Below are 26,370 nucleotides of genomic sequence, written 5' to 3'. Positions count from 1 at the left end.
GGGGGTGGAGTCCACTGAGCTGTAAGCCAGCCCTCTCGGGGTGTGTGTCTGTCTGTCTGTCTGTCTGTGTTATGTTCATGGGTGTTTAACACCTTCGCTAAGATGTTGATCACACACTACAGACTGCAAATGTGCAGTGCTCTTGAAGGTTTCCACGGCTGCGCATGCCGCCATCACTGCACCCCAATATCACATCTGCCCCTCGACTGTCACCCCCCACCTCAGAGGCCACTGGCCCTCTGTCTCTGCATTTCCCCATTATAGTAGACCACATGGATGGATTATCTGGGTGGAGATACCTTCATGGATTATCTTCGTGTGCAGCTTCTTTCCCAAAACGCTACGTTTTGAAGGTTTGTCCTGCTATTCCCACTCCCCTCTCCCCCTCTTCCCTCTCCTCTCTCCCCCCTCACTAACTGAGGTTCCATTGTTGAGATATCTTATGCTTTAATTGTCTGCTCATGGGTCTCTGGGTATATGAGATGCTTCCTCCTTCAAATTATTGTCATTAATGCTCCTGTGACTAATTATGTGTGTTTAGATAGACTTACGGTTCATTTCTGTCAAGAATACACCTAGGAATAGAGTTGCTAATTCATTGTTCACCTGTGTTTAACTTTTTGAGAAACTGTAAAAGCATTCCACAGCAGCTCCACCATCTGACATGCCCATGAGACGGATCTGAGGGTCCTACCATCCCTGTCCACAGCTGAGGTCCATTCTGACATGTCTACCAGCTGGGTCTGAGGGTCCCCATCCCCACCCACAGCTGAGTCTGAGGTCCCCATCCCCACCCACAGCTGAGTCTGAGGTCCCCATCCCCACACACAGCTGACTCTGAGGTCCCCATCCCCACCCACAGCTGAGTCTGAGGTCCCCATCCCTGCCCACAGCTGAGTCTGAGGTCCCCATCCCTGCCCACAGCTGAGTCTGAAGTCCCATCTGACATGTCTACCAACTGGGTCTGGGGGTACAGTTTCACATAACCACAGCCATGCTGGTGTGTGACAGAGTCTCACTGTGACTTTGACGTGGATTATGCAGGGATAATGGTATTGAGCATCTTTTCATAGTCGGCTGGCCAGATACATTCCCTTCTTTGAGAAAACATCCAACATCATCTGTTTAAATTAGACTTCCTTGTGTTGTTGATTTGTGGGAGTTTGTTATAATCTAGATGCTTAATCCACATTAGATAAAATATTTCCAAATATTCTCTCCCATTATATACATTGGCTTTCACTTTCTTGTAGTGCGTGTGTGTGTGCACACATGAGCGGTTGCATGTAGACTTGTGCACACGTACATGTGAGGTCAGGGGACAGCCGCAAACCTACTGATTTTTTCAGACAGCATCTCTAACTCACCTGGAACTCACCAAGCAGGCCATGCTGGTGGCCAGTGAGCCCTAGGGATCCCTTGTCTCCACTCCCAACACCAGGACCACAGTTGTGCCCCCAGTATCCAGCTTGTTCGCCCTTTCTGTCTTCCGTCTTTCACAGAATTTATTTTATTTTTAGTCCCAATGCTCCTGTTTTTCAGATTAAGAACCTCACCCAGGTGGCCTTTCTGTCTTAGTAACTAAAATCCCCTCTTAGCCCCAACTGGTCTCTGATGTTGGCATCTGACTACTCTCAAATTCTTTCAAGAGTAGAATTTTTGTCACTTCAGGAACACGAACTGCCACATGTATTAGAAAATGAATATATTTCACTGTCTGTAGTTCTTTTTCTAGACTGAGCTCCTTGACAGAGGTGGGTTTCCCCCCTCAGGAATATTTTCCCCTAATTGTGATGGTTGGAGGAGCCACAGGCAGGTGGAGAACAGAGGACAGACACAGCTGCTGAGCCTCTCCAGTCCCATAGCAGAGCTGCTCCACCCAAAATGTCACCTGTGCCTGATGTGTGCACCCTGGCCCAGGGAGGGCCATGTGAGGGTGACTGTAGACTCAACTCCTGCCTGAGGGGGAGGGGCCTAACCCCTGGCCAAACTGTTGGTGTAGACCAGTGTCTTTTTATTTGTTTGTCGTTATTATGGGGGGAGCGTGCACACGTGTACATGGTGCCATGACACAGAAGTAGAGCTTAGAGGCAGTTTTCAGGATCCATGTCCCTCCTTCGATCCTGGGATCCAGGACCTACCATCTGAACTGACTTCCCAGCCCCTTTGTCGGTACCTTTGCTGTTTATCCTAACACAGCGTAGAGCCGGGATAAGAACAGAGTCTGCTTTAGGGAAAGTAAAATCTGCCGTGGCGGCACAAGCTTGTAATCTTGGCATTTTACGGAGTTAGGAGCGCCGAGAGTTCTAGGTCATCCTCAGCTACATATAGCTGTGTTTGAGACCAGCCCTCTATCCCAGAAGGAGAGAAGGGAGGGAGGCTTTCCTCTAGAGCTTTGGACTCCAGGCACAGGACCTTTTCTGGCCCTGAACCTCAGTCCTTTAGTGATTCTGCCAGTTTGTTGCCAGATTTAAATTTTAAAGTGTGTGAGGGATCTCCCCATCACATACTAGCCCAGCAGGCATACGTGTGCTGCACACGTGGGCTGTGGGAGGTGCTTCACCTACCTGTGTCAGGTGGGGCTCACGGAGCTGCTTCCCCTTGGAATCTAGAACAACTGAGATCCAGTGGGGTCCCCAGGGAGGCTCGAGTGGGAATGTGGATTGTGCCGTGTGAAGGGGGAAGGCAGAGGCCAGAAAGAGACGGACTCCCCTGAACCTCTGTGTGTCCTGGAAGGGAGCGGGGCCTCAGCTTCAGCTTCCTGGTCCCTGACCCAGGTGCTCACAGTGGACACTAAACTAAGTCCACCCCAGTGTGTAGGAATGTGGCCTTAGCCTGCTTTGCCCCACTCTGCCATAATGATTGACACCTCACTTCCCAGCATTGTCATAGGCTTACCCACAGCAGCTCAGCTCAGCAGCCCTTCCACCTCAGGGCCCCAGCATGGTGGCTCTTTGGTGACATCTGGTATCAGCTAAGCAGCCCGGGGCCTTTGTCTATGAGACCCTATGGGCTTTTCTGGTCTCTTTGGAACCTCTCTTCTGCTCCCTCCACCAAAGCCAGGCCTGGAGGTCAGGAACGGCAGATTCCCTCCAGGGCTGCAGTGTGTGCACCCTCCTCAGGTTTCAGCCATGGCCCTGGGCCTCTGACTCACCTGTCGACTCACAGACTTGCCTTTCTGGGAAGGCCATGGCAGGCTGCCCTGGCACAGCCCAGATCCCACAGCCCTGTGGCTGAGCACACATCAGAGGTGCCAGCTCTCAGCCACGAGGCCTGAGATGAGCGTGTGCTTGAGGACTGTGGCCACCCCTAGTTCCAGCCAAGGTACAAAGTGACCACTGGAGAGGAAATAGCAGGACCTGCCAGCCGGGACCTGCTGAACAGAGGGAGCAAGAGGGGGACGCTTTGTTACTGTTCTGCAAAGAAGACACGCGTGCCCTCTACCCCAGGGCCAGGAGATGGGTCTCTGCTTATGGATACTTGTAAGAGATTACCCCCATCCTCTTTATCCCACATGTAGAGAGGAAGGCTGCCAGTCTCATAACCTCTGATAAGCAGTCTTCATATGCTTTAATGTTTATTCCACCTCCTACCGTGAAAGAAATTTTAGACACTCACGTTTATTTAGACGTTGTTTGTTTACAGACTGAATGTCACATGACCCTGAACTCACTGTGTCTGTGGCCAAGGACAGCCTTGAATCTTTGAGCCCCCAGCCTGTACCTCCTCTGTCTGAGATTGCAGTACACACCACCACACCCTGTCTGTGTGGCACTGGGGATCAAACTCAGGGCTCCCTGTACACCAGGAAGGCTCCCTGTCCACTGAGCCACATCTCCAGCCCCCTAGCATTTGTTTCTACATGAAGTGACGATGTCGTCAGGACACACACACAAGCCAGGCTTGTCTGCCCTGATGACTGCAGGGGTGTATTCCTCTGCCAGCCTCTGGGGTCTCTAAGTGAGCACCCCTGTCTTGAATGCTATCAGTTACTTTGGGGCTTAGGTATCAGACAGAGATGCCTCAGGGCAGACAGTCTTGGGCATCCTAGATGGCAGGTGAGGGGTCCACTTGTGTCCAAATCCTGCTCCTTATTGACCCATTGTGTTTCAAGAGGCTCAAACCCCTCACAACCCATTCTTTCATGTCCTTTCTAAGTCAGTCTGTGGTGGCCATGGCTCAGAGTTCTGTGCACAACCGGCTCTTCAGTGCGCCACTCTGTGACATGTCTCGACATCGTCGCTCTCGTGAGGGTTCTCCAGTGTGAGTCAGAACATTGGAGCCTCCTCCCCTCCCAGAGCCTCTTCAGCTACCTTCCAGAACTTTACAGAGTGTGTAAAAACATGTCATCTGACCATTCCCCACAAGTCTGTCACCATGCAGCCATTAATCCTCCAAAAATGCAGTGACTGTACCTCGGAGCACTGCAGGTGAGCGCGTGCGTAAATGTTCGCACACAGACATGTGTACCTGTGTATGCCCCTACGTGGTATGCTAGTAGCTATACCAACTACATGTCATGGTGGAATGTGGTGGGTGTGTCACACGTGTCTGGACACTGATTACCGAGGAGCGTGTGACCAGGTGACCGGCCCTGAGTCACACCTGGATCCCTCCACTGTGTGGCAGCTCTTTCTCCTTTATTCCTTGCCTGGGGTCTCATGAGACCAACAGTGGACAGCAGGTCTGGAGAGGACAAAGTGGAGGATGGAGATGAGGCTTAGAGCACTGGTCCCTCCTCCTAGGCCTCATGCCAGCCCCACTCGGAGCCCATGGGAAGCTGCTGCCTGGCAATTAAAGGTCAAAGTTCGTTGAGGTTTCTTTTTTGTGTTTTCCTCACAGAGAAAATGGGACTGCTTGCTGACTCATGATATGTTAGGAGTGTATAAGAAACTCCTGAGTGCCCAGACTCACCTCTTCTCTCTCCACTGTCTTCGGCTCTGTGCCAACATTTGTCGGAGGCTGACTGAGGATGGGCTAGCTTCCTGTGGGTTCAACAACAGTCACGGAAACCAGAGACATACCCACTCGCTGGCCATTCTGAAAGGCCAGAGGGAATGGCTCCCTGCCTCACCTGGCTCCAGGTGGCACCATTGTCTTCCTGGCTTGTGTCTGTGTCACCACCGCATGGTCAAATGCATGGTCACAGGCTTTCCCCATGACAAGGACACACTCACCAGTGCAGACCTACACTAGCACACTGTGATCCCCTAACTTCCTTACCTCTGCGGAAGGCCTGACTTCCCTGCAACATCAGAGTCCCAGACACCAAAAGTTAGAACATAGACAAATATTTTTCAAGTGCATGAAACACACAGAAGGGAGTGAAGTTTAGCAGCTAGGGAGAACTTGGAGCAAGTTAACAGATGCCAAAGACCCTAGGAATAAAGTTTGTTGAAAAACAAAAAAGAAGTAAGACTCGTTATCGTTACCAAGTGAGGCAGGAAATAAAATGGAAGTGACTTACCGGTAGGAAGCTTGTTGTGTCGGCTAGCGCCAGCGCCAGCAGTCACCATGGTATTGAGAATGTAGGTTAACCGCATAGACAGCATCAGTTGTGGGATAGTTGCTGTGGGGAGGCTCGCAGGTGTGCTTTACCCTTGATATAATACATACTGTGAGCGCCCAGAGCCTTGGCCGCAGCTCTCATCCATCTCATCCATGGCCAGATGCTGTAGTCCTCCGTAAATGAGCTACCTGACTGCTGTGAGCTGTTAGCATCCTTCCACCCTGCAGGTGTCACCGCGTCTCAGAGCACATGCACGTTCCTGTCATCACCAGCGGAGCACTGCAGGTCTAAATCTGACTTTAGGCTCACACATGCATACAACAAGCCCATCTTCATTGCATGCATCAACTTTGGCTCCCACTACCAAGAGATCTTGTGGGTAAGGTGGGAAGTTCCAGAGACAGGAAATATCAGTTGATTTACCAGCAGTCACTCAGACTCAGCCAAGGATGCTGGAGCCCCACCTCTGCTTCTACAGTCTAGTTGGCTTCGCTAGGCAGCAGCCCATGCCTTCTGAAGCTGGGGTACATGAGTGACTGCTTGGGTGGCCTTTGGGAGACGGGAGCAGTTCTTGGACCTGCTCTCTGGCCTCCGTGATTCAGCTCACACACACTGAACACTGCTGGGGCGAGGGAAGAGAAGATCGAGAAAGGGGAGCCAGGCAACAACATCCCACCCCCTCTCCCACTGAGCCCAAGAAACATGAGCCGATCTGAAAGCAGCAACAAGCACCAGGGGCTGGGGTGCCAGGGAGACGGCTACCTCTACTCCATCTCTCATTTAACAGAGCAGCAGTTTTTTTGTACCAGGCAAATTCTGAGCACTTTGCGTGGATGACGTCTGCTAATTCTTATTTATAAACACCATGCCAAGCAATGTTAGCATTTCTGCTCTTTTATAGACAAGGACACTGAGGCATGGCATGTGCTCAGGGTAGCGTGGCTAATACCCAAGTCCGTACACACGCAGCGTCTGACTACAGGATTTGTTATCTCAATTGCTGTCTACTGCCTGACCTCATCCCTGTGAGAAAAGAAACAAAAACAAAAACAAAAAACTGGGCTGAAGGCTCCTAGGAAAGGAGGTGCAGACCTGGGAAGCAGCGCTGTGAAGTAATCTGGAGCACAGGAGGGCAGACAACGCCCACACAGGGGCCATAGACATCCATGATGCTGGGTCTGGAGTGGAAGCAGCCTGTTCTCTCAGCCGCAGGAGCTTCCCTGCCTGCAGGTGCTGTGGCTGTGAGACATCCTGCAGAGTTGGTCCAGCACCAGTAAGGATTAAAGGCGCCATATAGGAAATGAGCAGAAGGGTCTCCAGGGCCTTCCAACAGGGCCATCGTTGTGACTACATGCTAAACTGTTAAAGTCAAAGATAGAAGTTCAAAAGCCAAGCATGGGGATGAACTTCTATTGTCTGGTGTTTGGGAGGCAGAGGTGAGAGAACGGCCACAGGTTTAAGACCTGCCTACAAACTCCAGACTAGCCATGGCTGTATAGCAAAACTCGGTCTCAAAATAATAATAATAATAATAATAATGAAAACAAGTAAACAGTGCATCTCAGTGCTGGAAAAGGTGGAGACAGTGGTAGAGACATGGCTAGCCTAATCGGGAGGCTTCCAGCCAGTGAGAGACACTGTCTCAAAGAATGAGGTAGATGGTTCCCGAGAAAGGACACCCAAAGGTGACCTCTGAACCCGCACACATATACATGTATACCCACACAGACACATGCAAAATAAAATCAATTAATATAATAAATCTTATATCCATGCTTGCTTCAAGAGAATCAACAGGATCCCAAAGAGCAGGCAGGGAAACCGTCCTCCCCTCCCCCAACATCCCATCATCCCTGGAGTACCAGGGCTCCTAGACAGGAGCATCCCATCCCTCCCACGGTGGTCTCCTCCCTACCTCACAGGAACACAAGGCATCGCCGAGTGTTAGCATTGGTACTGTCCCCCCGAGTCCTGATAAACTTCTGATTAGCCTTACCTAGAATTCAAAGCCCTGTAAGTCATTTGAAATCCAAGAGTGCCCACACAGACAGCCCATCTGCAGATAGGAATTGCCTGCCTGGCTACTGTATTCCATCCAGGCTGAGGCTGGCACCCTCTCATGTGAAACTGTCCACTTGGACCCAGCGCACATGTGTGTGGTTAGGCAGAGAAATGACCCTGAGTTATCTCGCCTGAATCTCTAACCCTGAGCTGAGCCAGGTCTTCCACTTGAAGACAGTACATTAAGATCATTTTGCTGCCAAAAATATATCTGTATGCATCTAACTGTGTTTGTTGGTGTGTTGTTTTTTCAGGATGGTGAAAATCACCGAGGAGAGTTTGAAGAAAAGAGAAGCGTGGGCAAACTTTCTCAGACAGCATCAGAAGACAGTGATGTGTTTGGTATGTAGAGGGGACAGCCTCTTCTTGTGCTTGGACTGTGAGCACTCACATTCTCACTGGGGAATCCCCATCCTTCTCTTTAGATTTTTGTTTTTCTTGCTGTTTCTGGTTTTGTTTTGTTTGGTCTTCCTGTCTGTATGTGTATTCCCATCTGGGAATATACGCTTGCATTTGACACAGGGCATGTGTGCCAGTCAGAGGACAATCTCACCCCCCACCGTGAATAGAAACAAGAAGAGCTTGTTCACCGCTGCATAGCCCAGGATGACTGGTCTATGAACGTCTGATGGCCTTCTCTTGGTACTGCAATTACAGATGTGCACTGTTGCATGGGGTTTTACACGCATTCTAGGGATCAAACTCAGGCTCTCACCTTTATGCAGCAAGTCATTTACCCAGCGGACTATATCCCCAACCTCCATCTTCATTTTTAAACATCTGTGCAGTGGTACAGCGAACAGGACTCCTTACTGCCCTCCTGCAGACCCTTTCCCATGGGACCCAGGGTTCTGTTTTGTTTTGTGTTCATGTTTGCTCTCTGTACCCCTAAGTCAGTCAGCCTCTCTCTCTCTCTCTCTCTCTCTCTCTCTCTCTCTCTCTCTCTCTCTCTCTGTCAGTCTCTTGCCATCAGCAGGCCCCACAATGTCATAACAATGCTGAGGAGGAAGTAAGCTTGCCAAAGTCGGGCACTGCTGTCCTTGGGCTGGCTGCAGACAGTGACTTGGCTGTTGTTGGGAATAATTGTGGTCTACAAAATGCTACCTTCCTGTTGCCTCATGAATACACACTGTCCTGTATGTGGGTTTTCTCTTCCTTCCTACTTCTCAGAGGAACAAACACCCTCATCTGATTTTTGTGGAATGTGGTTGAGCTATCTTTTCCATGACTTTTCTCCAACATGGGCTCCCACGGTTGGCCCGTTCTCAGGGGCACTGGTGGCTTCTTTCTTTCCCTTAGGGAGATGGGAGAAGACAAGTGTGGTTGAGAGTGGTAAGAGCCCACTGTCCCAAGAGGAAGCAGCAGCTAGGTTCTGCCACTGCAGGAATCATAACCCGAGTCTCGAAGCCTAGGTCTCAGTCACTCAAGGCCAGCCACCCTTGGACACTCCCTAACCTGGCCTCGCCTTGCTCATGCAAAGGCCTTTCTTCATACTTCTCCCACGAGGCAGTGCCATCTACCCTGGGGTTTTGTTCTTGTTTGTTTTGGTTAACTTGGTTTCATCAAAATTCGTTCCTTCTCTGCTTTTCCTTCTTGAGCGAACACCTGTGGTTGAAAATTCTCTGGAAACAGTGTGACCGTAAGACTGAAATTATGGCTGTGAGAGGGAAGCGGGGCAGGGGGGCCAGCAAGGGAGGTGGGGGCCAGCAGGGGAGGTGGGGGCCAGCAGGGGCGGTAGGGGCCAGCAGGGGGGGTGGGGACCAGCAGGGGAGGTGGGGGCCAGCAGGGGAGGTGGGGGCCAGCAGGGGAGGTGGGGGCCAGCAGGGGAGGTAGGGGCCAGCAGGGGAGGTGGGGGCCAGCAGGGCAGGGGTTCTACAATTTCCTTAGCTGTGTCCATTTCCACAGGAATCTTATCAGAATTTTTCATTTCTGTCTTTAGAAAGTGGGGTGTTCATATTTTAGTAGCTCCTGGGGCCTGGTCAGAAGTAAGAGTAGAAGGCAGGGGTGAGGGTATATGACAGTAAGGTACACAATTTAAAGTATTCGGGACAAGTCATGGTACAGGGCACAGAGTCTGCCTATGTGGTAGACATTGGGTAGAAACCATGGTTTCTTTGCTTATGTTTTCCAAGTGTGGACACGGAACTAAGGCTCACAGACGCATATCAGAGGCACCAAAGAAAAGGCAACATATGCACGCCTGGGTTTACATACTGTTTAGACAAGTGTCATCTTGAGTATTACTGTCCTAGGGATGGAGTTCAGGAGCTGATACATGCTATGTGAGTGCCTTACCACTGAGCTGTGCTCCTAGGTCTAGGTAATTGCGATTTTAGTTTATTTGTGATCATAGGAACACTGTCTTTACCATTATGTGTGTATGTGTGTATACACACACAGAAAATGTATATAATACGTGAACTATATCACACAAAAGGCCTTTGTGAGTCCCCTCTGTGACTTATGTAAATGCTCTGATTCCTGAAGCTGTGAGTGTCCCAGGAGACAGCTTACTGGCTGGAAGATGAAGCCAATGGCAATGCAGAAGTTACAGGTTTTTCCACAACAAATCAGGTGCTCCCAGGACCTGGGCCAGGAATGCGCTCGCACCTGTGACGTGAAGGCAGTTCACAGCTCTGGCACTGCAGGCTGCAGCAGGACCTGAGTCACCCTTACGCATGCAGGCTCATTCTGGTCCTGGCTGAGTCAGAGCCCAGGAGCATGTGAGGAACTCTGCCTGTGGACATCCTAGGTTCACACAGCACTGAGTCAAGCTGGCTGGGAGGGCTTGTGAACCCTGGGCACTCAGCAGTCCTGAGTGAGCTGCTGAGCCTCTGCCCTGGAGCTCAGTAACCTTGCCTCCTGGCCCTTCTCCGCAGAAGTTCCAGGACAAAGACGAAAAATGGCAGATGAGAGAGGAAAGCTCAGATGACACTGGCTGGGTTTTTTGTCTGTTTGTTTGTTTGAGGTTTTTGTTTTTGTTGTGGGGTGTGTGTGTGTGTGTCCTGAAAGAGGTCACAGGAGGGCAACCTTTGGAAGTTGATCTCTTTTCTGACATGTGTGTCCCAAGAATCTAATTCAGGTTTTCGGACTTAGTATTGACTGTGACCAATCGAGCCATTCCTTATAGAAGAAATCTTTATAAACTGCTGGTAGCACAGACGTGGTTCCCAGTGAATCCAGCCCCCTGCACTTCATAAGGACTTCCCTCGCTGTCCTGTAGGCTCGGGAAAGCAAGCTCCCTTGACATCTCTTGTATTTTATGAACATCAAGTCAGCAGCAGCCCTACCAAGGGCATCTGCACGCTCTCAGAGATCGTTTCATTTTTTGCATCAGAAGGACAGATAAAAAAATGTAGAATATAGTGAAAACTGTCTCCTCTAGCAACACATTATTGTAGGACACACATTTAGGATACTGGACATCATGGTAAGGGGTACTATTTCCATTAAGAAAGAACCCCTGGATGGGATGAACTGGATACCGTAAAGAAGTTCACAGGCAGAGTTGACTAGGCACGCATGCTACACCTGATGGCTCTAAGCCACACACTAAGTCAGTCAACTGAATCCAGACATTTCCCCTGCGGCTTTTCCAGGCCAGAGGCAATCCTTGGTTAAGCAGTAGTGCGTGAGTCTGAGACTTTATGCTAACTGGTAACGTACCACTGGGAGTTGCTTCAGTCTCAAGGGAGTATCCCAGCAGGCGCAGCACTAACTCTCTCTGCCCCTTCCTCTGACAGCATTGTGGTTACACTTCAGGCCTGGTTGCCTGGCTACCCAGGAGGAAGGAAGTGCTGCAGGGCACAGTAGCCTAGGGAACCATGTTGTCCCCAATTTGAGGAACCAGGCTATTTTTCAACAGGCCGGTTTGTAAACTTTGTTGAGCCACACACCCACACACACGTCACATACCATCCTGTCATTTGGAGGCCATGGAGAAGGAAGGCAGCATGCCCCATGTTCATTTAGGTTTTTAATGATTTTTGGCTTTATTTATTTTAGGCATCTGGTATTCTGTGTATGTGTGTATTACGGGGCTGCTACTGGACAGGCCCTCCCCCCAGGAGCAGTTCCAACCTCCAGAATTTACTCTAGCAATGTATAGAAACTACCAGGAGAGGGCGCCACTGCTCTGCAGGAGTGACTGGCTCCTTTTAGACTGCCCCGGGCTGAGGCACCACTTGGCATGCACCCAAGCTGCCCAAGTTTGACAGGTGGTGTGGGCAAAGATAGCTTAATTGCGGGGTCACACTTTCCTTCCACTGCTGTCCTTAGAGATAAGCACAGGTGAGGGCAAATCCTCAAGTGATGGCGATGGACCAGCCTGGGTTCAGTGTTGGAAGAAAACATGTTCGTGAGAGATGCTTACATGCACCTGTCTGCTTCCTGTAGCCTGAGTCAGTCTGCAGTCAGGCGGTGCATAGGATGCAACAGGCGACCAGAGACTCTGAAGTCTAGATCACAGGAAGGTGCAGCTATGCTAACATAACTGCTGGGACAGTGTCCCCTGCACGGGCAGTCAGATGCCTGTGTCAGACAGGATATGGCAGAGCTGTGTGAGTTTTGCCCCTTTGCTTCTTAGATTCCTCAGATGTGAGGTGGGGTCAGGACACCCTGCGAACAGTGATGTGCCCTCATGTGCCCAGGCAGGGTATGTTCATTTGGGTTTTTAATGATTTTTGACTTTATTTATTTTAGGTGTCTGGGTGTTTGTGTGTATGTATGTATTTGTACCGTGCACATGCCTGAGGAGGTCAGAGGACCTAAGCTCCCCTGGAACCGGAGTTATGGACGGTTGTGAGCGGCTATGTGAGTGCTGGGAAGCAAACTCGGGTCCTCTACAAGAGCAGCAATTGTTCCTAACCACTTGGCCATCTTTCCAGCCTCGTTTATTTGGTTTTTGAAATAAGATCTTATTCTATTACCCAAGAACTCACTTCAGTCCTCCAGCTTCATCCTCCTGGGCGGCATGCTTACTGGCGTGTCCCATTCAGCTGTATTATTCTTATAATTACAGAGTTTTACACATTTTCAATGATGCCAAGTTGTGTTGAATGAAGTCTGAGAATTCTCCCGCTTAGATTTTTATCAGAGATGACAGTGACGTGGTCGTCACTGTCCACCAAATGTCATGTCAAGTGGCTTCTTTGTTGGGATAAGCACCAGCCAAAGCCTTTGTCTTCAGTCAACAGAGCTGATCTGACTCACAGACGGAACTGGACCTTGCTGAGTGAGGGCGTGGATGGGTGTCTCATGGCACAGGGATGCAGGTCCCCACGCTGGGAAAAACCCAAAGATCGGTAGTCAGTGCTGAAACCCTCTGGTCTCCCTGCCCCGCTAGGAATGGATGATGAGTCTCAGGAAGAGGATAAGAGAATGTAGTCTAGAGACAGTAGGAGACAAAGAGGCTTCATCTGGCTCACTGATGGCTCACACTCAAGTGTTTCTGTTTTCCTCTGTTAAAGGGTGGCCCCTTTCCATCTCAACTCTGAGGGGGTCAGTGAGAGAACAGGTAGACGATCTGGATGCTTTGGAACACCCTGTAACCCCAGTACTCAGGAGGTCGAGGCAGTAAGACTCTGCGCACAGACAAACCTAAGGGTCAGCCATGTTAATGCCGGTTGCGGGTTCGTTAGCATTTCTGTGGATCTCCATCAACCGTAACTGGGAATAAGGGCCCTTTGTGGGTGGTTCACAAGCCAGGATAAACTAAAACAACTTTTGGTGCTAGTTCCTCATTAGTCCTAGCAAAAATGTCATTTATGAAGAATGCTGTGAATGAGGCTTGCGATGCTGTAGCTCTGTCTCAGTGTGATGCAAGTCCAGATCCATCCACGTACACCACACTAGCCGTTAAGTCCCCTTTGAGCACTTCGGATGTGCCTGCAATATTCTAGGGAGAGTGGAAGGGGACATTTTAACCCAGCTTGACACATGCAAAGCAAAGGTGGTTTTTGCTGTTGCTGCTTTTCGTGTATCAGGCCGGGATTCTGTTGTCAAGACCATCTCAGTGAGAGCATGCGCAGAAGCCAGAAAGGCTTCGCAAAGCCTGCTGGGAAGAGAGGGACCATGCCTCATCCAGAGCTCTCGCTGAAAGGGTGGACAGGTGAGAAGTCGTCTCTCCAGCCGACAGAGCCGGGCTATTCTTCCACACTCTATTTCTAAGATGGAGTCCCCATCGCCGGCTTACTTCACGCAGCTACTTAATTTCCCTGCTTAGCGAGGACCAATTGAGCTGCATGTGCAGGTTCGAAGCCTTTCTTCTTGCATGGGTGTGGCCTTCAGCCTCCTGTCCTAGCAGAACTCTTGGGTTTGAGCAAGTGCTATTTTAACTAAGTGGAGTCTTGGTGGCAGAATGGACTTGCCCGGAACTTCCTAGGACCTGAGTGAATGTGTACCTTATATCTAGGATTTTCGTTCTAAAATAAAAATACTATTGTATTTATTTTATTCATATATATATATATATACACACACATATATATTTGATTCATGAATTAAGATTAAGGACTTTAAATTAATTGAAGGGTTAGAGTTTACTCCAACCATCTGACAGAAGTAACCCTTGTTCAACTTTGTGTGTTGACCTTTTTTACCACTTACGTTTTTACGGGGCTCCGGTGGTCCTGATTAGTGCCTGTTTGAAAAACTGCTTGGTCTCCTATGTGGTCGCATTTGAGTTTAGAATCCCAGTCTCTCTGGAATCATTAAAGACTGGGAAATAGCTGGTTTCTGGTGTAACCGGGTCTCATCAGAGTGACCTGCTCAGCCCTATAGCCCTTTGAGCTTGTGATCCAGACTTTAATCTTTTAAGAGATTCCCATGCCCTTTGCCCTCCAGTGACTTCAGTTGATGTAAGGCTCGTTCACAATTTAATCCCTTAGATGATAATATTTCTTCTGTTCTTGAATAGCTCAGTTAAATCCCACTCCACTCCCCATCCCTATTACAAAAAGAAGCACTAGGAAATAGCAAGGAAGGGTCAGGCCACAGCAGCACGGGAACCCAGCAGCGTACACAGGGCAAGTGGTGGACAAACATGGTTCCTCCTTCCAAATACAGATATCCATGAGGCAAGAGCCAGAATTCTTCTCTCAGTATCCCGTCAGTGCTCCTGTCCCAGCTCCACTTCCCAGGTTACAAGTGCAGTCTCAACAGGACTGGCCTCTCTCCTGGGTTTATTGCCTGTGCTCTTTCTCAGAAGACTCGCCATCCTTCTGGGCACCTCTGACTTCCTGGGGTCTCTGTTGTATCTTTCAGTTCACCCTCATATTTTTGTGGCTTGTGCTTACAGGATCTCCCATGGAGATCCTGACCCTGGTACACATTGTCTGACCTCCTAGACTTTCTTTTCAAACATCTCCACGACTCTATAGCTTTTACATTCGGCATGCCTGCAAAACCAGCCCAATGTGGGTGCAGCCATAGTCTGCACAGTTCAAGCAGTAGCCAGGCCTGCTTTGAAGCTAAGCTGCAGAAAGTGGCCTAAGGGTCCACATGCCTGAATGCGTGTAAGCACACCCCTAGAGGGCACTGTATAAAAACTCCTTAACACTTTCTCTGTCATCTGTGAGGGGATGGACCCCCTGCAAGTCTCTGCTCAGTGTCCCCTTCTCGGTGACCTGTCTTGAACTAAGACGACTGAGCCACACCAACCTGTCATATGAACTCCTAAATCTTAGAGACTGAAAACCCCAGCTGCTTTTGTGTTTCAGCTCAGAGGGCAGGACAGAGGGTGTTCGGGGAAAGAGAGGAGGGATAGCATGTCATCTTGGATGCTCTAGTGCCAAACAAGATGGCATTCATCGCTTCCTTCCAGGTCTCTGACCAGAAGTGTCAGGCAGGCCCTCCTCCATATAAGGCACCAAGAAGAAGGGCACAGAGAGTGGGTGCTGGTCCCCCACCCCAGGTGGTCACTGTCTAATGTATTTAGTTATTGCTTGGTCCCTGCCTGATATAAGGTGGGCCCATAGAAGATAGGAAGCTTTTGTCCGTCTGTTCACTACTAAATCTCAGAAGGTGTGGGTCTTAGAGGCAGCTTTTGCCTTCTGTTTTTGTTGTTGTTGTTGTTTATTTGGTTGTTGTTTTTAATTCTGCTGTTGTTTTAGTTTGTTTTTTGTCTTTTTAACGAGGTTTCTCTGTAGCCCTGGGCATCTTGGAACTCACTATATAGACCAGGCTGGCCTCAAACTCACAGAAACCAGTCCTCCTCCTGTTTCCTGGGTGCTGGGATTAAAGGCCTGTGCCACTGTACCCAGCTAAGGAGCAGCTTTTTCAATACTGAGAGCGTGATGGGAGGGCACAGCTATACCCTCTGCTTTCTGCTCCCCTCTGTCCTCTGACACCTCCTCTCCCAGACATCTCCTCCCTTGGGCACAGTTTTTGCAGACCTCTGAAGCCCTTCAAATTTCCCATTCTCTACTTCTTAGGGCCTGGGTTATTGTTCGTACATGTGTGGTGTGCACATGAATAATGGCTATTGTGTGTACATGTGTGTATACATGTACGATGAATATGAGGTCATGCGCATGAGGGCATGTACATGTGTACAGCTTGTGCACACAGGTGTGTGTGTGTGTGTGTGTGTGTGTGTGTGTGTGTGTATGTGTGTAGGACCCCTTCCACCAAGGGTGAGCTGCTTCTGTGGTGGGAGCTCACATGTAGAACAGGAAGTGTTTGGGTGAAAGTGTCCAGGGACGCGCTGCCCTTTCCCCATTTGTTAAAGCACTTCTCACAGGGCGCTGAAATTCCCCAGAACCAGATGGTAATGGTAGCCTAGCGATGCCATTTCCGGCAGGAGGATGAGGAGGAGAGCTCCGAGCAGGCTGACTCCCACAGAACAGCCATCGCTACTGGTGCCTGGAAGGCTCAGACAGCCTGCTCCCGGAGAGCCCCACCTTAGGAGTGCCTCGGAGTCACTTAGGGCCAGCAGAGCCACAATAGGACAGCGAGCAGATCGTGAGAACAAAGAGGGAACACAGTCTCCCGAGTCACAAATAGCAGATGTGATGGGCTTTGGCCAGTTGGGGAGCAATGTGCCCTGCCTGAGGCCCAGGAAGCAGAGAGTCTTCCCTGGTCATGGGCCCATCGGAGACATCTTGTGTCCACCATGATCCCTTTGAGTATCTTCAGCATCTTGGGTCAGATCGCAATTGGAAAGAACCCCCATGTGTCTCCGCCAGTGAAGGAACGTCATTTTGTCTCACCCTTGTCTGAATTTGTCAAGGACCTAAGGTCTCCTGTGGACTTGACACATGTAGGAAGGTCCTTCTTGGTGAAGCAGGGGAGAGCGCTTTTCCAGTTAACTTCCCTGTACAAACACTCTGTGTGCAAGCCGCCCCAGCATGAGGGTCAAGATGTCCCTGATTTCCCAAAAGGAAGCAGGTGTCTCTTCTTTCAAGGGCACTTCCGTGTCAACATCGTACACATGTTAGAGATGAAGTGTCAAGAAGGAAAACCTGTGCCTTGCCATCTGGGGATTCAGAGAGTGTTCCTCGCTCCCCTCCCATTCCCTCCTTCCAGTTTCATCCCAGAGCCCATCACCTTACCCTCTGGAGCTCCCATGTTTCTCTTAAATCACCTATCCTGCTTTGAGTTAAATGTGGCATATTTGGAAAGCTGTTGATAATTATTACCCCCAACCTTCCTGCCCTATACACAAACCCTGGAGACAGCTCCGATCACTTTGGAATGACCCATGGCACATCCTGTTTCACCCAAATCTGCTGAGAAGGTGACTAGGCACCCCAGCAGGTGACCTCTTGTTAACTATTTAATGTTAACTGAGCCAGGCAGATGTTAACAGTGGCAAACAGACTGTTAGACATCCGTTTCTACAGAGCCCGCTATGACGGATGGAAAGGACCATTGGAGATGCTGGTGTCTCTACCAGCAAGTGAAGCCTGAGTAACTTGCTGTGTCTTATGGTCCCTAGGATCAGAACGGACCGTGGTGTGGCTCCTTCTGCCCTGACCACCGTTTTTCACGGTTACTGTCTAGGTGCCAGCAAACCAACCACAACACAACTAAGAAAGCACTCCTTCTTTCTCCCTAGCTTGGGGGATTGGGTTTATCTTTTGGAAAGCTTTCTTCTAACTAAAAACTTTTCATTGAAAGTCATCAAAATGAGTAGAACACACCTTTATGTTGCCTTCATTTCTCCCGGCATCTTCATTCAGATCCAAGCACGCTGTAGGCAATGTAAGCATGCAACAGGGCTCCCCTCCCAGACCTGCTTTGTTGCTACAAGAGTGGGGAGCACTTCCCTGGGGGTGTTTGAAATGATGGTCTTAATAAAATAAGGCCATAATGGCTTTTCCCTCCAAGGAAATCCTATTAGTGATGACGTCCTGGAGAGAGTCCAGGTCCCACCACTGACACACACCCCCACCTCCAGCCCCACTGGCTGTCAGCATGACGCTTGTGCTCAAGGCGTGGAGACGATGCTGGAAAGAGGTCACTTGTCCGTACTGACAATCGCCTTTAACTGGCCCTGGGAGGTCAGCTGCAATAGTGGCACTGGGGAGGAGGCTCCACTGTGGCTCCTCTCTTGTGGTTCATGAGTAGCTAACGGCAGAAGGACCTTGAAATTTTCTGTGTGGGGAGGGTCAGGGCAGGAGTGTCTTTGTCCTGCTTCCCAGTGAGTTAGTAATTCACTAGTCAGGGGATTTTGCAGAAGATGGTCAGTATATTTGCGCCAGAAACTTCTTGCGGTCAAGAGATGAATAGGATGTGAGAGTGATGTTGCCCGGATTGCCCAGAAAATCCCTACAAAATTTACCATTTGGTTTGTTGCCCTTTGAAAAACATCAGCAGTGCTGAACTTACTCCTAGCCCCAAATTAAGCAGCACTTGTTTCCAGAGCATCCCCAGACTTCACTGGGAAGTTTCGGAGGTTACTAGTTACCCAGTGGTGAACGCAAAGTCAACTGCATGGGACTGGCAGTAGTGGCCCCTAAGGACAGACGTACAGCCACAGTTCGCTCTCATGTTCGTCCATGCAGAGCATCTGCAAAGAGGCAGAGTATTGCTTTAAACCACCGAGGCCCATCTTCACTCTCGTGAAACACCTCAGGGACCTTTCAACTAACTGTGTAAGAGTGGGAGGTAAAAATGAAACTGGGGTCTGGGAAGAAGGCTCAAATGGCAAAGGGCTTTCATGGGTCCCTCAGGGCCATCCCCGGAACATATGCTGTAAACAGTGGTACAGACTTATAATCCCAGTGTCGGGGAAGGAAAGACAGGTGGGTCCCTGGGGCTCCCTGGGGCTCCCTGGCTAACAAAGCCAGCCTACCTGGTGACCTCTAGGCCAGCGAAAGACTGTTTCAAAGACTGAGGACCAGTTTCCCCTGTTTCCATAGAGATGCATACACAGGTGGACACACAGCACAAATGGCTTTTCTAGTGAAGTGATACAGGCTGGTGAAAGAATGCAGCAACTGAGCTACTCAGGCAGCCTTCATCTTCATCACATGCTGTGAAGAGATTTCCTTTCACTGTTCTGAAACCAAGCGTATTCATCCTTCAGATACTTCTAGGATGGCTTGTTTGCGACAGCCATCATTCCCCTCCCCTGCTCCTCTTGCACAGAGGTTGTCTTTCTCCTGGGTTCAGATTCTGGCTCCTCCGAATAAATACAAACTGGATGTTTTACTGCTGACCCGATAATCCTCTGGTTTTATCGCTGCAAAATGGAGATGACAATGTCCACAAGGCAGGAACCATCTGTTAGCCAGGTTTTAGGGCTCTCCCTCTTCTTCCAGGCCTCCATTTTTCCCACCTCTGTCGCCTTGATCACGAATCTAACCACTTCCTGTTACAACGTTCCTGTTTTGAAGTCTCTGAGTAACCCTCAGAACTCCCCCAGGGCACTACTGCAGAAACAAGTGGGGGTTTTAGGGCTTCAAGGTGGAGGTGCCTTAGGGAGCGAAATCAAAGAACAGAAGGCCTGGGGACAACAGTACATTTGCTCTTCCCTGATGCGGCCCATCTGCCTGGCTCTTCCCAGGACTGGCAGTATCCAGAGTTCAGAACGCTAATCTGTTTGTAGCTTTTCAGTTGATGACTGTTGACGAGGTGTAATTTGGGGACAGTGGCAATCTGGTCACAAAACTTTCCCCTGAAGATGCGGAAGTCTCATCTCTTTACTGTGTTGTGGGTGCGTGGCACACTGGATGCTCAAAGGATGCAGAGTCTCGGGTGTGTTTAAACTATTAAGGATGCCTGTGGTTCTTCAAGTTGGCCCTGTTTACACGCATCCTCTTTCACGTTCTTATTTATTTCCTGCTTGTTGAAATGGTCGGCAGGAGCAACAACGCCGTGGAATGGAAACGTAATCGCACTTATTTTTAGAGCACTCTGTCTCCCCCGCGAGAGTGCTTGAACCATTTACAGTCACTGTCCACCTCCCCACCCCAGCTTCAGACACTGCAGCCACGAAGCTGCCTTCTGCATTGGGGAATCAGCGTGCTCTGCATGACTAAGTAAAAGGCGTGCGCCTGCGTGGTCTTCCTTGACCGTGGTCTTCAGGTGGGATGCTGTCCTGGGGGTCATCCATGCTCTCTTCCTTTGCTTGGCTGAAGAGTTTCCTGTTCCTCAGCTGGACGCCCATGAGTGCAGAGACATTGGCAGTGTTTCCACCCTGGCTGCCATGAGTCATGCGCCCGTGAGCCTTGGTTGTAGGACTTCGTGCAGGTTTTCTGGGCTCTCTGGCAGATCTCCCACAGTGAGGTTTGCCTATCCTGCTGGGCTCTGAGGGGCAGGAATGATTCATCCTCACTTTTACTTGCCTATCTGCCCTTTGCAATCAGGTGGCTGTTAAACCCCATTTTCCAAAGTTCCTCAAAGGGTGTGGAGCTGTGGCAGGCAGCTGAAGGAGCCCCAGGGTGCTTCCTGAGGTCAGAGGTCTTCTGTCTCCCAAAGGTCAGGGGATTCCACTTATCTGTTTACATACGGATGTCTCAGCCAGTAGCCTGTGCTAGATCCAGCAGTTCTGCATCATCCAGAAACCTCTCCTTGAGCTGGAAGGAAGCATGGTCCATAGTAAGAGAGGGCCTGGGTTCCAGAGACTGTGAAACAGCATTTAAAATTTCAGGGGCTAAGAATGTCGCCACCATTTCATCCGTCCCACAGCACAGCGCTCTGACCTGCCCTAATCCCACAGCTGCCAACTGAAACCCTCCTTGGGGAGTGAGCAGTGGGGAGATGGGGAGATGACAGGGACCACATGACAGGGGTCCTGAGAGCGCCTTCCACAGTTGAACTCTGCCTCCAGAAGTCTGCACAGGCTTTGGCCCAAATGAATGCTGAGGAGAGAGAAATGGCAGCATCAGACACGGCAGCCTGGCCCACAGAAGATAAAGTTTCTGCATGCAGACCGTACTGGCTTAGGTGAACTCCAGGCATTCAGGGTGCACCAGGGTGATGGTTAAAGTCTCTGGAACACCATTTTAGGAATCTGGTCTCTGGTCGTCACTGTGAGCTAGTGCAGACTGACCCCATAGTAAGGTCAGTGACTCTCCTGGCAGGAACTCAGAGCAGGGACCCCTGTGTGAGGAATCAGGGCAGCCACACAACCAAGAAGTTGTTCCAAGAGCCAGGCAAAGGCAAGAGAGGAAGCCTGGGAGGGGCCGCAGCTGTAGGCGCTCCACCCCACTGCACTTGTCAGGCCCCTGTGGCACTAGTAACGTAAGTCACTTTCTGAGACCTGGAAAGCTGGAGCCGGGCTGCCCCTGGCCCACCATACTCCTTGCCGACTGCCCTGTTCTCGGTCTGCTCAGTGGTCGGCACAGCTACTTCTCAGGGGCTTGTGAAGCAGACTTCCTCAGAGGAGCGCTCGGCAAGCGGAGAAATGACAAAGGCGCTGTCTCTGAATGTGTCGGCCCAGGGGACGGCACACAGATGGTGTGGTGGGTGTCAGCAGAAGGGACTCACATCATGGAGAGAACGACATTGCAGGCCTCGAGGCAGGAAAGACGAGCAGCAGAACCGAGCATATGGAATGCAGGCTCACGTGTGGGCAGAGGCCCAGGCCAGTGAAGGAGTCGGTCAGAAAATAGTCCAGGAGAGGTGCTGAGACAAGTTCTAGTGGGGCCACGCAGAGCTGCTGTGTGCTGTCCCTGCCTGGGTGCCTGTGGTAATCTGTGGATGCGCACACGCTCCAGGCTATTCTACACACTGTTCTCAGTCTGTTCTGGGACCTTCTGAGAAGCTTGGGATAAACTAATACCTACCACACACTACAGAGATCAGTGTCAGGCAGCACACTGAGCCATGCCACCAAGCACACAGGGTAATAACCTGATCCATTACAATGCATAGAGCATCCTCAAGATGAGAGCCTTATCCCCAGTAAGCCACTTCTTAGTTGCTCCTGTACCACACTTCTGGGTACCACACTTCTCTGGCAGAGATTCAAGGAGAAGGGATTTTTTTTATGGCCCACAGGAGTCCTGCATTAGAATCCTGACACTGATCAAGGTTGTCACAACACAGCCCCAGCCTGGGCCCTGGACTCACTGCCAAGCCACCAGGGAGAGGAGGCATAGTCTTATTTTAGTATAGGTGTTGTGAAAGCAAGACAAGAAATGAGCATTCCTCATCACAACGTTCACTGCCACAGTGACCTGGCCCCTGGAGAGAGACACAGGTATGCAGGAGGTAACATTTGATGTTTCTGATAACACCAGAAAATACCACATAAAGAATTGTGGCAGCCAGTCCAACCTCAGTGGCGGAAAGCTTCAAGTGGATTTATCTCCATAGCCTAGAGACATTGAATCTCTACCTGTGTTCATTTCCTGTGTGGCTATCAACTTATGCGAGGCTCACACACGATGAAAATGGCTCCTTGCAAGCATCAATGGGGTGTGGAAGTTAAGATGTCTTTACTTCCATTTGCCGAAGATTGCAGATGGTTTCCGTTTGCCCATGTTGGTATCTATGGTAGCTGAACGGGAATGATGGGGAAGTTGCCTCGGAATGTCTAACAGAAGATCAAACGAAACCTGTTAGCAGTTAGGATGCGTTCCAGGACTAGGGAGGTGGCCCAGTGGGGAAGGTACCTGCTACACAAGCATCTGAGCACCTGATTGTGGATCTCCAGCACCCACAGAAAAAGCCAGGAATGGTGGCTCACACCTGGAACTCAAGCACTGAAGAGTGGAAACCGGTGGATCCCTGGGGCTTGCTGACCAGACAACCTCGCAGAATCAATAAGCAGCAGGTCCAGTGGGAGACCCTATCTCAAAAGCTAAGAAGTGTTTGCAGAATGATGTCCAGGAATGCAGAGGTATAAGCACTTACACACATAGGTACACACACATACACACACCACATACACATATACACCGACACACACACACCTTCTTGCATGGACACAGTCTGCACCTGGGACTTCAGCAGACAAAGACCAGACCAGCCTTGCCTGAGGCCAGCTTTCTAACCACTCTCTCAACATCCCACTAATTGCCTCTCTTTCTAATCTGGAAAAGACCTGTTCTATTCCCCCAAAGGTTTTCAAAGCTTTCACCAACTCTGCTCTCACTTGAAGACTATTTTTACCCTTAAAGCCCAGCAGGGGCTAACACCAGCTGGCACAGAGATGGTACCACGGGGCACTCCCTTGATGGTGGCTCGTGAACACTGAAAGGCAGGCATTGTATGGGGCCCGATGGCTGTGCTGTGCCAGACATTTGACACCATTGTCCCTGCGGTATCCAGGCACAGTAAGTGCTGCACACAGATCTGCTACTGTCCCCAGAGTGACCTAAAAATAACTCAGAAATGCACAGTCCCAGAGACCTCCATTTTGTTTTATGTTATGAGCCCTCATTCCTTGAGAGTTCAGATCCTTTCTGTTTCTGCCATATTTACAAATGATAAAAAAAAAAAAACACCGCTCCCTGGCTATGTACAAAATAGTATGGCCATTTTAAGAAGTTGGATTGTCGAGTACCCTTCTGTTCATCAGGAAGTAAGCAGGGAGGCCGATCCTGCTGATTCAATTGCTGCTACCCCATTGCCATCCAGTGAGGGCCAAGTACCCCAGTGGTCAGTATCGGAGCCTTTGGGATATCAAGATCACAGTTTCTGGAAGGCAACTCTTGGATGAAAGGCAGGAAGAGGCACCAGCATCCTGCTCCTCCCCGTGATCTGGACACTGGTGGGGATGTTAGATGTGTACATAGCAAAAGCCATAGAGAAGCCCACAGAGTGACCACCATGCCCAGTCTCAAGGCTCTCTGGTGGGCTAGGGGCTTCTCTTTCTCTTTATGTTAGATTACTCTCTCTCTCTCTCTCTCTCTCTCTCTCTCTCTCTCTCTCTCTCTCTCTCTCTCTCTCTCTCTCTCTCTCGTCTCTCCTTCCTCCTCTCTTCCTCTGTCTCCTTTCCCTCTCCCTCCTCTTTCTCTCTACTCTTTCTCCTGTCTCTCCCTCCCTTCCTCTCTTTTTCTCTATTGGCTTCCCTTTCTCTTTACATTGGATTACTGCTGTCTGGGTCAGTTCCCCCCCCCTCCCTTTTCCTCTTTCCCCTCTCTCTTCCTCTCTCTGTCTCTCCCCTTGATGTGTATTCATTGTACATGGTTCTGGGTTTCATAAAGACAATTTCTTTTCAAGCGTGCTCTTCACTTCATCCGCATTCATCCCCAAGCCCTCCCTCCCTCTCACTAGTCTCCCTAATACATTCATATCATTTATAGTATGTATACATATTCATAAACATGTATGTATGTGTAGAGAGTCTACAAATGAGAAAACCATTCAGTATCTGTCTTTCTTGTCTGATTTATTTTGACTAGTATAATCACCATTTGTATCTATATTCCAGAAAACAATGTAATTTCATTCTTTTTAATGACTAAAATTCCATTGTGCATATATACCACATTTTCTTCAGCCATTCCTATGCCATAAGCTGGCTGCTGGGAATAGTGAGTCTGTAAACGTGAATGCACAAGTTCCTCTGTGGTGCATTGTCTTCAAGTATGCATACCCACCAGTGACATTCGTGGATCCTACGGCACATTGTCTTCAAGTGTGCACGCCCCGAACTGGCCCACCAGATCGTAAGCTGTTCTATTTTCAGTTTGTGAGGACCCTCCGCACTGATTTCCATGGCGACTGGACTGCTTATCATCACCACCAGCAGTGCACAAAGCGTCCTCTCTCCCTCATCAGCATCAGGGTTTGCTGCTGTTTGTAACCTTGATGCTGGCTAGTCTGGCAAGGCAGTTTGGATTTGCATTTCCCTGATGGCTAAAGAACGCCAAGCATTTTTTATGTTTATTCGCCATTTGTGCTTCACTTTGAGAAGCTGTTAGAGAAAAGTCTTTGGTATAAACATAAGCATAGGTGTTGTGAAAAGGGCTATAAAGGCTCTGTGTCTCACTGCTCGGTCAGGTTCTGCCTGCCACCCTCCCCTCTCACAGCACCCTCTCACTCTTCCCCCCCCTCAGGTTTGGGAGGTACTCTACCTCCTCACGGACCCTAGGCCCTTCTAAGGTTCTCCAGTGGCCCTGAGGGCAGGAATTAAGTGTAAGTTATCCCAGAGCCCAGACTGACACGCTCACATCTTCATCTTCTGATTTGAAAACAATTATCATTAATTTAACTACTAAAATCAAAATCAAATATGTCTTTAAAACTGCCTTACTTTTTAGGCCACCAAATGTCTGTCTGTCTTTCTTTTTGTTTCTTTCCTCTTCTTCTTGTTTTTCTTTTCCTTTTTTGTTTTTTTCCTTTCTTTCCTTCTTTTTTTTTTTTTTTTTGAGACAGTATCTCATACAGCTTAGTCTGACCTAAGACTCTTTATGCAGTCAAGGATAACTTTGAACTTCCAATCCTCTTGCCTCCAGCTCCAAGTGCTATGATTACAGGAGTGTGCCACCATGTCTGGGCTATGAGATCATGCGTGCTAGGCAAACACTCAACCGGCTAATCTCTACCCTAAGGCCACAAAGTGCGAACCGTGCTAATGGCTTCTCCTCTTGGCTTCTTACACCTAAACATCACACGTATCTTAGGGCCGAACTGTCCTCCGGCTTCATCCTAAAGACAGGAACGCCACCATCCTGTGCCTGGAGACAGAGAACAGTGATAGTATCTCCATCCTGGATCTTGTTAGACTCTGCCACTGGAGTGCGACCACAGCAGACAATTGTGTCACGGAACAGTTGTGACTGGCCCAACACACTCCTGTGTCTAAGTGCTAAACACCGTATGCTGTGTGCTTTTCATTTAAGAAGACCAAACAAGAATGTGTGGGCGTGTCAGTTTGTGCTCTTGGCTTCCAAGCTCGGCAAACACAAGGGAGGGCCAGGTGTGGTACAGGACAGCGTGCCCATCACTGGAAGCCTCTGCTGACTGACTGGTCTGCTCGGTGTTACATGCAAAGGAGAGGACTTCAGCCGTGCAGTTTCTTATGCTCCAGAAATATGCCACAGAAGCCTAGCATCAGCAGCACCATGTAAGCAGTTATAGAAAGGCTCTTTGCTAAGCATTTGATGTGTGCACACATGCACACACATGCTAACATACATATACGAAGCTGTGCACAGACTTCAGTACACAGAAACGGCTCCATGCCTGGATCTACACAGGCACTAGAAGAGCTGGACAAGCACAGTCACAGATCCTGGTTCCTTTTTACCAACTCCCAGGCACCAGGAAGGGAAGAAGGAGGAGAGCAAAATGACGGGGCTGACAGTAGGAATGGGCCAATGCTCTGCTTTCTGCCTGCCAGTGAGCAGGCTACCTGGCCTGGAAACATGTGGCTCCGCCATGCTCACATGCTACAACAC

At 49.7% G+C, this 26,370-nt stretch overlaps 1 protein-coding gene across 4 annotated transcripts in view; it reads left to right on the top strand.

Annotated features, from left to right (window-relative positions):
* Mbp (myelin basic protein) overlaps positions 1-26,370 on the top strand; it is a 104,102-nt gene that overhangs the window by 33,723 nt on the left and 44,009 nt on the right. For all 4 annotated transcript variants that reach the window (XM_075968154.1, XM_075968152.1, XM_075968153.1 and 1 more), the window contains exon 3: positions 7,825-7,912. In XM_075968154.1, the coding sequence (XP_075824269.1) occupies positions 7,825-7,912 (88 nt within the window). The remainder of the gene's footprint in view (positions 1-7,824; positions 7,913-26,370) is intronic.

Source organism: Microtus pennsylvanicus, chromosome 4 (assembly GCF_037038515.1).
Source record: "Microtus pennsylvanicus isolate mMicPen1 chromosome 4, mMicPen1.hap1, whole genome shotgun sequence".
NCBI classification, from domain to species: Eukaryota; Metazoa; Chordata; class Mammalia; order Rodentia; family Cricetidae; genus Microtus; species Microtus pennsylvanicus.
The sequence above is the reverse complement of the archived record's forward strand: the minus strand, read 5'-3'. Positions and strand labels throughout refer to the sequence as shown.